Consider the following 15,523-nt stretch of genomic DNA (forward strand, 5'->3'; position numbering starts at 1 on the left):
TTGAGGGTTTTAATGTAATACAAGAGAATTGTTTAGTAGAAGCACAAGTACAAAAATAGAGAGTTTTATATTTCAATCATTTTTTAGGTAGCAAAAGTATATTCACATCTAACAGATACAGTTAGATGCCCTATCTATGGGCAGGAATACCTACTATGAGTACAGCAATCTAGTGAGCTACTCTCTCCTAAAAGAATGATCAACTTACTGTGTCCTTAGACAGCTCTGAAATAGACTCATTTTTTATAATCTTGAGTGAGGTTTTCATTATTTTAGATATATCCTTCTTGTTAAATATATTAAGTCTGTTTTTAACATCACCAACCTTTATCAAGTGATTGTCCACACCAGTGGATTAACAGATCATGTTCCCTATTGTATGATTCTTATTCAATCGATTCCACATTCACCACATAATAGAATTGCTTTCTCATGAATAGAAATGTTGAGTTGCAATCATATATTGATGTCGAAACGAAAACTAATACACCAACACCATTTTAGTCAATAAAGTGGTGGGTCGAAGTGTCCCACTTTTATGGGACTCATCAAACACATTTTTCTTCTTCAATTTATATTACAACCGTAGCAGAAGTATTCATATCTAACAGAGACAGTTACATCCCCTATCGAGTGTACACTCTGAGGACAACCAATCTAGTGATCTACTCTCCCAATGTTTCCTAAAAGAATGATCAACTTTGAATAAATTGTGAAAAAATTAAGACATGTATATGTAGGTTGCCCTAACAAAAGTCAATAGCACAATTCATCCTAAGCTATGCTATCCTTAGCACAGACATCCGAGATTACAGGCAAAGGTTGCATCCAATCCGACAGTGGAAAGACAGTACAAAATGCTTGAGCTCAAACCCAGGATCTTCAAAACCTCATTTTCTTGTTCTTGGAGGCAGCTTGCCATTGCAGCTCGATTCCATCTTCCAGCTCTCTCTCTATCTCATCATCCGACGCTTCTGCTAACTTCTTATTTACAGTTCTATTCCCTTTCCTCTTCTTTAACAAGTCTCCAATCCTATTTACATCTAGCTTGATACAACCACCTCGAACAGAAACAATTTTGAAACCTGGGTTCTGATCCGATCCCTGGGATTTCGGCTGGCCATCACCATCCTCAACAGCACTATTTGCACTCCCAGAAGTGCTCGGTTGACAGAATAAGCTTTCTTTTCTGCGACAATTGAAGTGGCTGTAAGCTCCACTCTCACTGAACTTGGCCATTGCATGATTAACACCCACTACAGCTCCTTGGGCAGTACACCGACAGGCATTTGAGCTAGTTACGAAGCATGACAGTGGGGTACTAGGAGTTGCAGATTTAATAAGTCGATCAGAATTGGCCGTGGCTATGGGAACAGTCCCCTCAGCAACACTTGAGACACTTGTAATGCCCGACTCTTGGTTAATGGATGTGGCAGAGTTAACAAATCCTCCAATTGTAGATCCACGGCTCATGGAACCTGAGTCACTTCCAACGGCTGGCTGAGGGATATTCGGCATTGCGGTCTTAGATTCCACCCCCCTCCCACGGACAGGTGGTGAAGCTGGTTTCCATTTCTTCTCCAACAAACAAAGCATATCGTGGACAACCGCTGCATGAAATTTAGGAGAGACGTAGCACCAAATGAGACACTTAATTGGACACGGAGAATAAGAAGAAACATAATATTGCACAATTTTTGACAGAATTTGTGCCTAATCTGGTGTACGTTGATGCAAGTCACGTAGCTAAAACTCCACAAGACCCGTTAAGCATCCATAGAGGTCCAATGACAAGGGCACGAACCAAGAAAATTACGGGAGCATTAAATGGGCTAATTGAACACATCTCAAATTCAAGCATCGTTCAAGATTCTAATATGCCCGAATTAAGTATTCAAGATAGTCAATGCTTTGTCAATGTTATCTAAGTCTCTGAAAGTAATCTGGGTTGATTGATTGATTGAGAAGAATTGGGCTTGATTGATTGAGAATATTGCAAGATTTGGGAATGATTGATAGATTGAGAAGATTGCAAGATTTGGGGTTGATTGATTGATTGGTTGATTGACTGACAAGATTTGGGGTTAATTAATTGATTGGTTGACTGATTGACAAGATTTGCAAGATTTGGGGATGATTGATTGATTGACAAGATGTGGGGATGATTGATTGATAAGATCCAAGCTTCCCTTATTTCCTCCTTTGTTTTAAATCTTTTCTATTTTAGATAATTCTTGTTTCTTTATCAGATTATGCTATTTCCTTCTTGTAATCAATTCCTACTATGCCTAAGATTTGATTTATTTCCTTCTAAATTAGAATTTGAGTTCGGCTATATAAGCCAATGTAACCCGAGAGGAATGTAGTTTTTGAACAATATTATTACTGAGAGTTTTCTCTTTGGTTCTTCAACGAACTACTTTTGAACTTATCAAGTTTTCATCTTGTGGCGTTCATCCTTGACTTATCACTCACAACTCTTCTCATCTATCTTGAGTGTGGCGTCAACCCTACCTTCTTATACCTTTGGTTCTTATCTCTTTATAGATAACGGGTCAAGGTCCTTTGTTTTCTTTATTACGAATCTGTTTTAGAACGATCCTTGGCAAAGGAATCATTTTTGATCGTTGGGTCTCACCTTCCTTCGTGGGGTTCACATCATACGTTCCTCAAAGCATCATTTATTTATAAATTGAACTGGAAAATACTAAAAAATAAGGAAGAAAAGAAGACACAGAAGGTTTTTTGTAACTCGGACACAATACCATGTGTAATCCACATTGATTAAAATACAAAGACAAACAGGAAGAATTACGCACCATGACAGTTCCAGATTGGTGGAGTCCAAATTTCAGTCAATAATCATCCTTAAGACGGTATAATCCATGGACTTTTGGTCATTACGTGCAATATGATTTCAATTTTCAAACATGTCACTTAATCAAAGAAAACATACGCTGAAGTGGACAAACAGGACAATTGAAACTAGGTTGTAATTCTTTCTAAGCCCCACACATCAGTTAGAATATCAAACACGAACAGAGGCAACACACAGCATGATGGCTCCGGATTGCTCAGCCTAAATTTCAACTAGTCACATTGACTGACATTATAATCCATAGACTTTATGTGGCAATGTACAAGATAATTCTCTTAGTATCAGTCAAATAAATATATAGATTGGAGTGGGTTCACATAAACACATTAGTTCTGGTATATTGCTGCAAACCTTGATGCAATTTTTATTTTTACTTGTAAAAAGAACACATTACTCCATGAAATACTAATTCATTAATTAGAAATCTATAGGGGGGAGCAGATAAATACTAATTCACAACTTGTGATGCATTGATACAGCAAGTAGTCACCTATTAAAAAACATAGATGTACGTTAACGAACCTTCCAATTGCTTAGGTGAAACCTCAAATTGAAACCACCAAACGTTCCCCCTCTCTGTAGGCAACTTCACGTTCAGAAATTTGGCAGCAAGGAACAGAGAACCAGCTGCAACACAATGGGGTTTGTATTGCAAGCAGAGCGTAGTATATAACCTACAGGTCCCATAGGATAATTGAACATTTGAGCAAGGAAATGACAAGTATATACAATGAAGGCAACACCAAATGCAGATCGTTTTATAATCTAAACAGATAATGAAGGAACGAAGAATCTACCAGTCATTTACCAAACTCCATGCAACTCTTGCAAGCTCCTTATTTGAGATATCCAATCTCTTCAGAACAGCAACAAGTGGCTGGTAAGGAAGTTGGACATTGAGATCAAAAGCAATTGTTGACAGAAAAACCCTCTCCCCAGTTAAGATTAATTCCTCCTGCTTAGCCAAAACATCCTACACAAAGAAAAGGGCAGTTAGAAGCCTACATAGATAGGAGACAGAAGACACAAAGAAGCAATTGTAATGCATGCCCTTACACTCTGTCTGATTCTTCTTGGAGCTGAGGGATCCCATCTATAAATTAACTTATAAGCCACAACAACAACGTCCCTCAGCTTGCGTGGTGTATCCTCAGATTTGCAAGCAAGGAAGATGCTCACAGTTGCAATGATCTGCAAAAGGTGCACCAACAATTGTAGTAGATACAAATAACTCCCTGCTGCCAGATACCGAAAAAGAAACTCAATTGATTGACATGGTTAAAAGATACTAGTGTAATACTAACAAGGCTACTAATAATGAAATGCAAAGTCAGGGGGAAAGACATATTAGAACGTGGATTGATAAAAACTTTATTAGCAGTTCCATTCAAGACAAATAAGGATTCATTTGAAAGATCCAATGTATTACAGGAAAATAAGTAAAAATATGTATCTCCAATACAAAGAAGATACATTTCCTTTGAAGCTGTTTGAGATGGCCTATTTTCCCATGACCCTGCTAAGCATATAAAACCACTGCCATACAGCGATGTTCAGTTTTCCAGATTGGCAACCGGCGATTGGAAACTATTCCTAATGAATATAACCAAAGCACAGAAGTGTCAGAACTATTGGATACGTGCAATACATTCTCAGCTCATATTGCGTAAGTAGAGGCTCAAGATATGGCCATTGATATGGATAGATGGAGATTTAGAATTCCTGTAGCCAGCCTCACCTGGTGGGATTAAGGCTTGTGATTGTTGGTGTAGCGGTCCACATTCAAATCATTTTTACACAGTGTCAGCTTTAATACAATCCTAAGCCTATTAATAATTTTACCATAATGGTGCGAATTCCATCACTCTAGGAAGATAAGGGGCTATGTTTGTTGATAAATAATAATAGGGCAATGCCAAGGAAAATTCCTTGACGTACCTGCCAATCATTCTTTGCATGAGATTGTCGCATGTAAAACCGATGGCACAACATAATTGCAATTCCTACTACGACCTGTGACCTGAAAAACATCATTACCAGTTAATCATGGCATGAGCTGCTACAAGGGGAGAGAACACAACTAATAATGGGCAGGAAATCTGCCAGCAAAGTATTAACACACATTGATAAGGAGAAATTGCACGAGCAAGCTGAGAACATGTGCCAGATGCATGGGCAGCAATTACAGCAATTACAAACCCTCAATTGCAACACTAGATCACACATGCTCTCATCAATAATTCAATTCATAGCTATGGCTTACACTTTAAGCTTCCTCCCAAGCTCTTGGCAAAATGAGCAGTAGAGCTTCCGGATCTCTGACTCTGTCTCATTTTCTATGCCATCCTTCCTTGATGGAGAATGATGCACTATTTCTTCTCTACTTAAGTACCATTTATGCGTAAAGCACTGAAGATCATTCGGCAAGATTACTTCTGCAGTTACATCCTGAGAAGGATTCCTTGGCAGCTTCCCTGCCATTGTTTCCCTCCCTTCTCAATGGGCAATTGGAGGAAAAAGATGTCAAATCAGCAAATAGAGTCTACAAAACAATCACAAGAAGTTTCATTAAGAACGATACACTCACAATGAATATAACAACTCTTTCTACAGACACTTGTCAGATCTCGGATCTGACAAAGAGGTTCTTCCATAATTGAGGAAGAATTAAGACTGGGTGGGAAGAGAGAATTCGAGAAAGAGAGGGAAGAAGATAGAAAGAGAAGGAGAGAGAGAGAATTTGGAGGGAAAGGAACTGTGGAACCTCACATGATCCACATCCTTGTTTGTATTCTCTTATTTATAGGAGAGTTAGTTAGTAACAGTTTCTAGAGAAATCAGATCAGCTCAAGTGGCCATGTGCACTTGGTTCTAATCCCCTACAACTCAGCCTCTAGTTACAATCATATAACCCCCCTTCCAATCATATCTACCCGATTACAAGAATACCCTCAGGCTGTGACAACCCCCCTCCCCTTAAAGTATTTCTTGTCCCTAAGAAATCAGAGAAGGCTGGCCACTCTGGGGTATTGTTGGAGAAGGTCTGGGAGGTACTCCCAAGTGATGTTGTTGAGGTGCAGATGGGTCCACTGCACCAAGACTTCTATGAGAGGAAGGGAGTCTTGGTAAACCACCCTCCGAACTAGCACTGCCTTGGGCTCCACTTCTACTATGTGATCTTCAATCAACTTCAGTACCTCCTGACTTACCCCTTCAGTAGTGCTCACTGCCTTCTTCAAAAAGGAGACATGGAACACCGGATGCAGCCTCACACCATCTGGAGGTAGCAACTTATAAGCCACCGGACCTATCTTCTCAATGATCCCAAAAGGGCCGTAATACTTGGGGCTGATTTTTTATGTAAGGCCCTTAGTGAAAAGATGTTGGAACCTTTTCACTTTTAGATAAACCTATTCACCCACCTCAAAAGTCCTGTTTGTGCGGTGTCTATCCGCCATCTGCTTCATCCTTTGCTGGGTTGTGGCAAGCTCTCTCTTGATCACTTGCAGGGCCTCTTGCCTAGCCTGCAAATACTGATCCGTTGTGGTCTCAAGTGGTGTGAAATGCATGACAACAAGAATGATAGGGGGTGGATATCCAAATAGGGCTTCAAAGGGAGTCATCTTGTGGGCTGTGTGATAGTTGTTGTTGTACCACCACTGTGCTAAAGCCATCCACCGATTCCAACTCCTCTGCCTTGTAAAGCATACACCTTAGATATGTCTCTAAGCATTGATTCACTCGCTCAGTTCGCCCATTAGTTTTCGGGTGGTAGGTTGATGACAAATGCAACCCAATTCCCAATCCTTGGAATAAAGATTTTCAGAATCGATTGGTAAAAATATCTTATCCCTATCTGAGATCATAGCTCGTGGCAACCCATTTAGCTTAAACACAGTATCCATCAACTTTCTTGCCACCTCTGTAGCAGTAAATGGATGTGCTAGGGCCATGAAATGGCTAAACTTGGTCACCCTGTCAACCACCACCAAGATAGTGTCAAAACCCTACTTAGGCAGCCCCTCGATGAAGTCCATAGTGACTTGATCCCATGCCTAGGACAGTATCTCCAAGGGTTGGAGAAGACCCGAGCAAGGCACCTGCTTGTGCTTACATCTTTGGCAAGTGCTACACTGTAGAACATACCTGGTCACGTCCTTCTTTAGTCCTAGCCAATAGAAAAGTTGCCTAACTCGGTGATAGGTCACATTCAACTTTGAATGTCCTCTAATGGGAAAATCATGTAGAGACTGTAATAATCACTTCTTCAATTACTCATCCTCTCCAATCACCACCCTACTGTTGTGTCTGAGTAATTCCCCTTTTAGAGCATATCCAGAGTCATCTTGGGGTTGTACAGATAGTCAGGCCAGAATCTCCTTGATCCAGCTAGTTTGCTCATAGCTACTAGCTATGCCTTGCACCCTATCAGGCACTAGGGCAGAGATTGTGTGGCAACTACCCTCAGTCTCCCTTCTTGACAAAGCATCTGCCACTAAATTCTCCTTCCCCTTCCTATACTGGATCATGTAGTCACACCACATTAGCTTGGTGATTCCCTTCCTTTGTAATTGGTTGTGAGCCCTCTGTTGTGACAAAAATTTCAAGCTCTTATGTGTCACGACCTTGGGTATTATAAGGGCAAAGCTGTAATTGAGTTACAATTACAGTTGAGGTATTTTTGTAATTCGGTTACAACACATGGGTGTTGTTATTCTGTTATTTTCCCTTTTTTGTCTTGTAGCTTAGTTGGTTAGAGAGCTTTGTTTGGTAGCTAAATGAGGCTATATATATTGCCTCAGCTATAAGAAAGGGATATGCAAAAAATAAATTGAATACTCTATTTTCTCTCTAATATTTCCCCCCTCTCTCTCTCTCGGTGATCTCCTCCCTTATCTTCTTACTGATTTCTCCCTCTCAACTGATCTCTTCCCCAAATTCTTCTCTTATCATTCTCGATCTTCCTTTCATACCCTAGCTCATCTCCTAGGATCATGAGAAATTGGTATCAGAGCAGTCCATCATTGGCTGTGGTTTTGATTCGAGTTCCGACGATGATTATTGGTGAGTTCCTACAGTGATTATCAGCTGTTGATAGGTGATTGTTTCCAATTCAATTCGAAGGATATTAAGATCAGTAATGAACGAGAGAGAGCAAAGCAGTTCTCGCCAACTGCATCAATTAATCCTACGCAGTTCGAAATTGAAAGATTACGGAACTGATTGAGTGAAGTAGGTTTGGGAAGAAGCAGTGATTGAATTCAGAATTAAACTCGGATTCGAAAGGTGAAGCGGAGCAAAGCAAGCTTCAGCTCAGAATTGACGACAACGCAAGCCAGGGGAGTTCCGATAATGACTCCGCGCAGCTCGCAGCAGAGTCAGTGGTTCTGTGGCCCTTAGACGGCGAGTAGGTGAAGCACGAGGGCACTAATGCTGACGGAAAAGGAGGTCACGATTGAATTAGAGCCTTGAGCGATTCAAGAATTCAGGAGAAATTCCAATCAGAGGTCGGTGATTAGGAAAAACCGAAGGAAGTAGATGAGAGGCTAAGCAAATTTGCCGACTGATTGGGTGCGAAGCTTTCCATTAAAGAGCACGAGTTTGACCGAACCTAAGGAACAATCGCTGAACATCAACAAGTGTGATTCAGTCTAGAAAAATTTCCAACTGAGTTAATCGAGTAGTTTATTGGTTGTCAACTCCTTCTGCCTGATTTAATCGAGTCCAATCTTGAAGACGAAGTTGGCAATTGACCCTCGGTTGTGAAATTCAGCAAGCGTTGGTCAGAAATTGCAAACGAACAGGACCAAGCAACTTCAACGATACACGAATTCATGGGGCTATCTGCTAGTGGTCCTCGGCCCATAAGGTCGTGACTGGAGTGGGTGACCAAAGGTGAAGTGGACGGCCCAAAGGGTTACGACTGTCCAAGGCAAGCGTGAGTCCATTGGAGGTGAAGTGGACGGCCCAACGAGTTGCAGCCAAACCAGAAGACCATTTCGACCCAGACTGATAAGCTTCCTATAGGTGCGGCTGTGGTGTTGCGATTTTGATCGGGAATTCTGTGGGTTCAATTTGTTTAGGCGAGGATTGGAGGCAAAAGTGGAGTTGATCTAAGTTGTCACTGTAATCCAGTGACCCACGCTTCCTAGTTGTGAACTCAACAACTCCCAACTGCTAATTCCAGCGAAGTCTAGAGTTCCAACAATTTCCAGGGCCTCGATGTTGATTGGCGAGCGTGACTAGCGACTCCAACCTGATTTGGGAGGGTGATAGTGGTGAATTGGAGGAGTGGATACAAAGGCGGCTTGTAGAAACTGGGGAAACAGGGCCAATGATTCTTGCCTTTGATTTCCGACAAGCTGGACGAACTCTCTTATCAAATCCGTTGAAGATCCGTTGAAGCCACGCCAATTGATTTATGACGGTGACAAAGGTGGCTCATCTTGCTGAGAAATTGAAGACCGTTGAGGGTGAGAGGCAATCGTTTATCCTAGGTGCTTGCTGTGAAGCAGATATCAATGGAGATGAGGTCCCAATTGCAACCGAATGATGCTGCATTTTTAGTGGCTAATTTTCAAGCAAGAAAGCAGCCTCAATTACAGCGGACCAATGCTGCATTTTCAGTGGGGTATCCTACTCGTGAAGCTAGGGGCGACAATACACACATGAAGCATAATGCTTCATTTTCAGTTGGAATGGAGCCTCTATGGCAACCAGAGAAGGCTACATTTTCAGTTGACCAGAAGCATCAAACATGGGGAAAGGATTTTGAGAAGGAGATCAACAACGGGGACAAGGAAAAAAAGAAGTGGGATTGATGAAGAGTGCGAGGAATTTGGCAGTATGTTCCACGAGAAACTGCAGGAGTTTGCGATGATACTAATCAAGAAGTATTATTACCAACTTTCCCGTTGAATACTTTGATGATTATCGCAAGAGTTTTAACAAAGACAAATTCCTTAAAATAGAGCTGCTGAAGGAGAAATTGATGAGGCGAGAAGCAGATTCATTGCTCACCTCCAATGTTGAGCATAAGAAGTATACCGGTTTAGGCGAAATTGACAAGGAAGATGCCAACTCATTACCCTCGTTGGCTGGCTAATGCATGGGCTAATGGATTTGAGGGTGTTTCGGATCAGAAGTTTGTGGGAAATGGAATAGCATTGGATCAAGAAAATCTTACTAAAGGACCCTCAATCTACATAGATATTGGGGATGAAATCATTCTTCCTATTTTGGACCTACCAAAAGCTAAGGATTCTTTGGCTTGGGGTAAAATGGGCAGCGAGAAGGTGGAGAGGGTTGAGTACATGGAAGAAGAGGGTGAGGAAGAGGAATTGGAGAATGGCAGTCTCTCAAGCACTCTTACTAATGCTGAGACACTTGATTCTATTGATTTCTGGAAGCAGCAGAAGGAGCCAGAAAAGCCTCTTCACCAAGTACTTGAGGAGAAGGAACAAGGGATTGCACCGGGCACCTTGCTTGAAACATCTCACATGTATGTCATTAGCACGGGCACACAAGACAAAGCAAAAGTAACATTGCAGCAAAAAGAATTGGAGGTAATGTACAGGTGTTTACCTGCAAAGAGAATTGAAATTCTGTCCATAATTGAAAAGGATGGGGTTGTAGGGCTAACGGCACATTTGGAACCATTTTTAACGGCACTAAGGAAGAGGCGGATGGCTGAAATTGGTGTGGCAGCAAGACATAGTGCCGTTGCTACTGAGGAGAAAGAAAAGAGAAGGCAAAACAAAAGGGAAAAACAAGATAAGAAGAAGGAAAAGCGAAGAAGAAACCACTGAGTGAAAATGGGCATTGGATAAAGAAGTAATGGCTAGGTGGTAATAAGTTTCTTAGGGACAAGAAACATTTCAAGGGGGGGAAATTGTTACGACCTTGGGTATTATAGGGGCAGAGTTATAATTGAGTTACAATTACAGTTAGGAGGTATTTTTGTAATTTGGTTACAGCACATGGGTGTTATTATTCTGTTATTTTCCCTTTTTTGTCTTGTAGCTTAGTTGGTTAGAGAGCTTTGTTTGGTACCTAAGTGAGGCTATATATATTACCTCAGCTATAGGAAGGGGATATGCGGAAAATGAATTGAATACTCTATTTTCTCTCTAATATTCCCCCCCCCCCCTTCTCTCGGTGATCTCCTCCCTTATCTTCTTGCTGATTTCTCCCTCTCAACTGATCTCTTCCCCGAATTCTTCTCTTATCATTCTCGATCTTCCTTTCATACCTTAGCTCATGTCCTAGAATCATGACATTATGGTCTGTCCAGATTGTGAATGGCCTCCCTTCCAAGTAATATCTCCACCTTTCCACAACCATTAGGACAACCAACAGCTCTTTGTCATAGATACTTAGGCTAAGATGCCTTGGAGCAAGGGCTTGACTTAGATAAGCTATAGGCCTGGCTTCTTGAATTAGGACTGCCCCTACCCCAGTGTCACATTCATCCATTTCCAAAATAAACTCCTTAGAAAAATCCGACAATGCTAGGATGGGAACTTGGGTCATGGCCTCCTTGAGAGACTCAAAAGCATCCTCAGCCTCCTCACCCCATTGGAAGCTACTCTTTGTTAACAAATCGGTGAGGGGTTTACTGATCACTCCATACCCCTTGATAAACCTTAGATAGTAGCCAGTGAATCCGAGGAACCCTCTTAACTCCTTCAGGGTCTTAGGTTTGGGCCACTGTTTCATAGTTGCAATCTTTTGGGGGTCAGTACTTACCCCCTGGCCAGATATAATATGGTCAAGATACTCCACTCTAGTTTCTACAAAAGTACATTTGGACCTCTTCACATAAAGTTGATGGTGTTTGAGGATGTTAACTGCCTTCCTTAGATGGATTAGGTGCTAGTCTAGGTTTAGGTTGTAGACTAGGATGTCATCAAAGAATACTAGCACGAATTTTTGAAGATAAGGAGCAAAGATGTGGTTCATGAGGGTTTGAAAGGTTGCAGATGTGTTTGTGAGGCCAAAGGGCATGTCCAAGAACTCATAGTGTCCTTGGTGGGTGTGGAAGGTTGTTTTAGGGTAGTCCTCAAGGTTCATTCTAATTTGGTGGTACCTTGAAGTGAGGTCCAGCTTGGAAAAAAACAGAGGCCTCGGTTAGCTCATCTAGGAAGTCCTCGATAATGGGGATTGGGAATTTATTTTTTATGGTTATAGAGTTGAGCTGCCTGTAGTCAACGCAGAACCTCCATGAACCATCCTTATTTTTTACTAAGAGAATCGGGGAGGCAAATGGACTTTGACTTGGTTGAATAAGGGATTTGGCTAACATGTCCTTGATCAAGTTCTCAATTTCAACCTTTTGGATAGAAGAATATCGATCAGCTCGGAGATTAATGGGTTCACTATTTGGTTTAAGGTGAATGGAGTGATCAAGGAACCAGTGTGGGAGGGGCGGCAAATAAGTCCTCAAATTCCATTAACAATGCGTGAATCAATAGTGTACCTAAGTGGTTGTTGGTGTTAAGGCCTTGGCCGTATTCTGCCCTCTACTCCTATGTTAGTCTACAACATAATCCTCCCCTCGCTCCATCTCCATCTCTCGTGCATATATGGAATGAAACTGCCCTATTGATGTGCCCCTTTGCCCCAAGAGTCTCTACAACCTCTTTCCTAATATAGCCTTGCATTCCCCTTGTTTCTTGGCACTCTACTAGAGTCACTTTTTGGACCTCCCTATCAAAAGTGACTTCTAAGGTGTTGAAGTCAAATACTAGGGGGCTTACAGTACGCATCCAATCGACCCCCAACACAATGTGGCATCCCCCCAACCTTAGGTTCCGTAGATCCATAGAGAATTCATGCCCACTCATCAGCCACTTGAACCCAACACACTTGAATTGGCTCACCATCCAGCTCTCATTAGCTATCAAGACTGATAGTAGGGGTGTCTCTTGCAAGTTGCATTGAAGGACAGTGGTTGTTTCCTCATCAAAGAAACTATGAGTGTTGTCATTGTCAATGAGCACCACCAATTTTCTCTTCCCCACTACCCCTTTCACCCTAAGTACCCTACCTGAGGCCTGGCCTTGCAAGGTGTGCATTCAAATCTCTCCCCATTCTTCACCCTTAATTGGTTCCCCTTGTTCTTCCTCATCCTCTGCTTCCCTTTCTTCTTCTCCTTGGCCTTCCATTGTCAGCAACAACCTCTTACACTGATGCCCTTGACCATACTTTTCTCCACATTGGAAGCAAAGCCCCAGTTCCCTCTCCTAATCTATAGTCAAAGCCTTGGATGGGGTAGGGGCCAATTGATTCCTTCCCATTGATCCATTCCTCAACCATGGCTAGCTACTTCCTCTATTCATCCCACTGTAAGAAATCTCCTCTCTACTGCCTTTAGAGGATAGCCTATGGCTCTTGGTGAAGGTTTCCAAGGACAACTCATAAAGGTGGGCTTGCTCTGTTGCTTGTCCAACTGATGTTGGATAGAGCATATTCACAGTGGGTCGGATCAGATCATCCAACGCATTGATGAAGCTGGACACGAAATAGTCTTCATCCAATGAGAGGGATAACAAAGATCTAAGCTTTTCAAACCTTACTTGATACTCCTCCATCGTTCCCTTTTGTTTCAACTTATTAAATTCCTCATTAATGTATGTCCTGGTCTTCTCTCCAAACTTGTTGTAGAGTCCATTAATGAACTCCAGCCAACTCCACTCTGTCGTTCCTCTACTCCAATTCTAGAACCAGGCATCCACAACATTATCCAAGTAAGCGGCCATCGTGTTCACCTTTTCCCTTTCCACCACCCGGTACTGGTAGAACACTCTTTCACATCGCCAAATCCACCACTAGGGTCTGTCCCTTTCAAACGGAGGAATGTCCATCCGCGTCCCTGGAATGGTGAAGTGGCTACCAGCAATCCCACGATTCAAATTGTCTTCCTCTATCTCCATTATTTCCCCTGTCTCCCCTTGATCATAGGGCCTTTGCCTCACTCTCAGCATCATCAGAATTGGCGCAAATGAAGCCCTAGGGGAAAATTCGGTCAGAAGGTTGGCATGAGGTTGTCGAGCAAAGATGCTCAAGGCAACACTCAATTGTTGGTTGAATTGCTAGCTTAATCCAGCAATTTCCTCCTAGAGCTCGCTAACAGCTCGATCCAAATTGGCCGCATACTATGATCAGCTCCGGTTGATCTCCTCTTACGTGTTCCGATGCCCAATTCCAAGAGATCCAGGCAGTCCTCTACTTGCTCTTGGTACTGACGCATCCCAACTTCCATGGCATCCAATTGAGATTTCGTCTGCTTTGCTCATGTACCTTCATCCATAATCGCAACTCCACAGGTCGCTGGCTCTGATATCAAATGTCAGATCTCGAATCTAACAGAGAGGTTCTTCCGTAATTGAGGAAGAACTGAGACTGGGAGAGAAGAGAGAATTCGAGAAAGAGAGGGAAGAAGAGAGAGAGAGAGAGAATTTGGAGGGAAAGGAACTGTGGAATAATCCTCACATGATCCCCATCCTTGCTTGTATTCTCTTATTTATAGGAGAGTTAGTTAGTTGCAGTTTCTAAAGAAATCAGATCAGCTCAAGTGGCCATGTGAACTTGTCTCTAATCCCCTACAACTCAACCTTTAGTTACAATCATATAACCCCCCTTCCAATCATATCTACCCGATTACGAGAATACCCTCGGGCTATGACAACATTGAACACCATAAATTAAGAAATAATCAACATAATACAAGATGCTAGTAAACAATGTAGCTTTCTAGAACCCCCCCCCCCCCCCCCCCCCCCTCTCTTCCCCATGGATTCTCAAAAGGAATACTGTTCGATCCTCGTGAAGTAAAGATGCAAATATAGGTTATTAATTTATCACACAACCACGAATTAGTGTTTGAAAAGACAAATCTCTAACCACTTTTCCCCTTTTTTTGGGTACATTGAAAGTAGGTGGTTTAATTATTGACATAACAATAGAAGAATTGGGAGACCCATACTACAATAAAAGGAAATGAACAGATCACTTTGTAGGGAAATTCCCACTAATATAATAAAAAATAATTCACAAAAGGAGAGTTACACGACGAAGTCCTACAAACTTCTCCTGTCACCAATTCAGCAAACGGGACCGGACAAAAACAAGGTTGAAAGGAACAAAGAAGAGCGAAAAACCCTAACATAAACCACAACTCCCATTTTGTTTTGTCAAAATTTTAATTCATTACCAACAATCGCACCCACGCGGTCAACCCTATTCCATAGCGAAAACAATCCCCGTAATTTGGCAAATTGAAACAGCATTTCAAGCACATCCGCTCATAAATCAGCGCTCAGAATTAGATGATGAAACAAATAAATCAACCATTAGCAATATACAAAAGAAAATCGCACCCAAATTTTACGACGATTTCTACGGAGTCTTCAACCTTGCACCGCACGAAAGAAGACAAAACAACCATACCTAGACAGACAAACGGACGGCGCCCAAGACCGAAGCCGATCGGATCGAATTCGTGAATGAGTAGGTGATTAGTCTTCGCAGTAGACACGGCAAATCGACGAGCAATTGCACAAACCCAGTTTCAGTAGCGTACCGTTGAGTCTGAGGATGCCTCTGCATATTTAAAGCTTTGCACTGATCTCAATCCCTTCTCTA

The 15,523-nt window shown here is 42.0% G+C and overlaps 2 protein-coding genes across 5 annotated transcripts; both read right to left on the bottom strand.

Moving 5' to 3' along the window:
• Nucleotides 1-498: 498 nt before the first annotated feature.
• LOC127808140 (cyclin-T1-3-like) lies at nucleotides 499-15,523 on the bottom strand. 4 transcript variants are annotated; one of them, XM_052346537.1, is made up of 7 exons: nucleotides 15,329-15,523; nucleotides 5,142-5,370; nucleotides 4,817-4,898; nucleotides 3,935-4,069; nucleotides 3,676-3,851; nucleotides 3,401-3,552; nucleotides 499-1,610 (listed from the first exon to the last, which is right to left on the bottom strand). In XM_052346537.1, the coding sequence occupies exons 2-7, from the start codon at nucleotides 5,357-5,359 to the stop codon at nucleotides 883-885; spliced, it is 1,491 nt and encodes a 496-aa protein (XP_052202497.1). In that variant the 5' UTR covers nucleotides 5,360-5,370; nucleotides 15,329-15,523; the 3' UTR covers nucleotides 499-882. The 4 variants fall into 4 exon arrangements, with proteins under 4 accessions (XP_052202497.1, XP_052202494.1, XP_052202495.1 ...); XM_052346534.1 differs by having other exon boundaries at nucleotides 5,142-5,420; XM_052346535.1 differs by lacking the exon at nucleotides 15,329-15,523 and adding an exon at nucleotides 15,259-15,277 and having other exon boundaries at nucleotides 5,142-5,420.
• On the bottom strand, nucleotides 5,881-6,552 carry LOC127807684 (uncharacterized). The gene is made up of 2 exons (XM_052345722.1): nucleotides 6,301-6,552; nucleotides 5,881-6,189 (listed from the first exon to the last, which is right to left on the bottom strand). Exons 1-2 carry the CDS (start codon nucleotides 6,550-6,552, stop codon nucleotides 5,881-5,883), a joined length of 561 nt encoding a protein of 186 aa, XP_052201682.1.

The sequence above is a fragment of the Diospyros lotus genome, chromosome 8, assembly GCF_014633365.1.
Source record: "Diospyros lotus cultivar Yz01 chromosome 8, ASM1463336v1, whole genome shotgun sequence".
NCBI lineage: Eukaryota > Viridiplantae > Streptophyta > Magnoliopsida > Ericales > Ebenaceae > Diospyros > Diospyros lotus.

Coding starts and splice junctions, on each gene's coding strand:
- LOC127808140 (XM_052346537.1), bottom strand. CDS start 5,359: ATGGCAGGGAAGCTGCCAAGGAATCCTTCTCAGGATGTAACTGCAGAA. Junction 4,070..4,816: donor ATGCAAAGAATGATTGGCAG/GTACGTCAAGGA, acceptor CACCTTTTGCAG/ATCATTGCAACTGTGAGCAT. Junction 1,611..3,400: donor TTCACCTAAGCAATTGGAAG/GTTCGTTAACGT, acceptor AATTTCATGCAG/CGGTTGTCCACGATATGCTT.
- LOC127807684 (XM_052345722.1), bottom strand. CDS start 6,552: ATGGCTTTAGCACAGTGGTGGTACAACAACAACTATCACACAGCCCAC. Junction 6,190..6,300: donor GCACAAACAGGACTTTTGAG/GTGGGTGAATAG, acceptor ATCATTGAGAAG/ATAGGTCCGGTGGCTTATAA.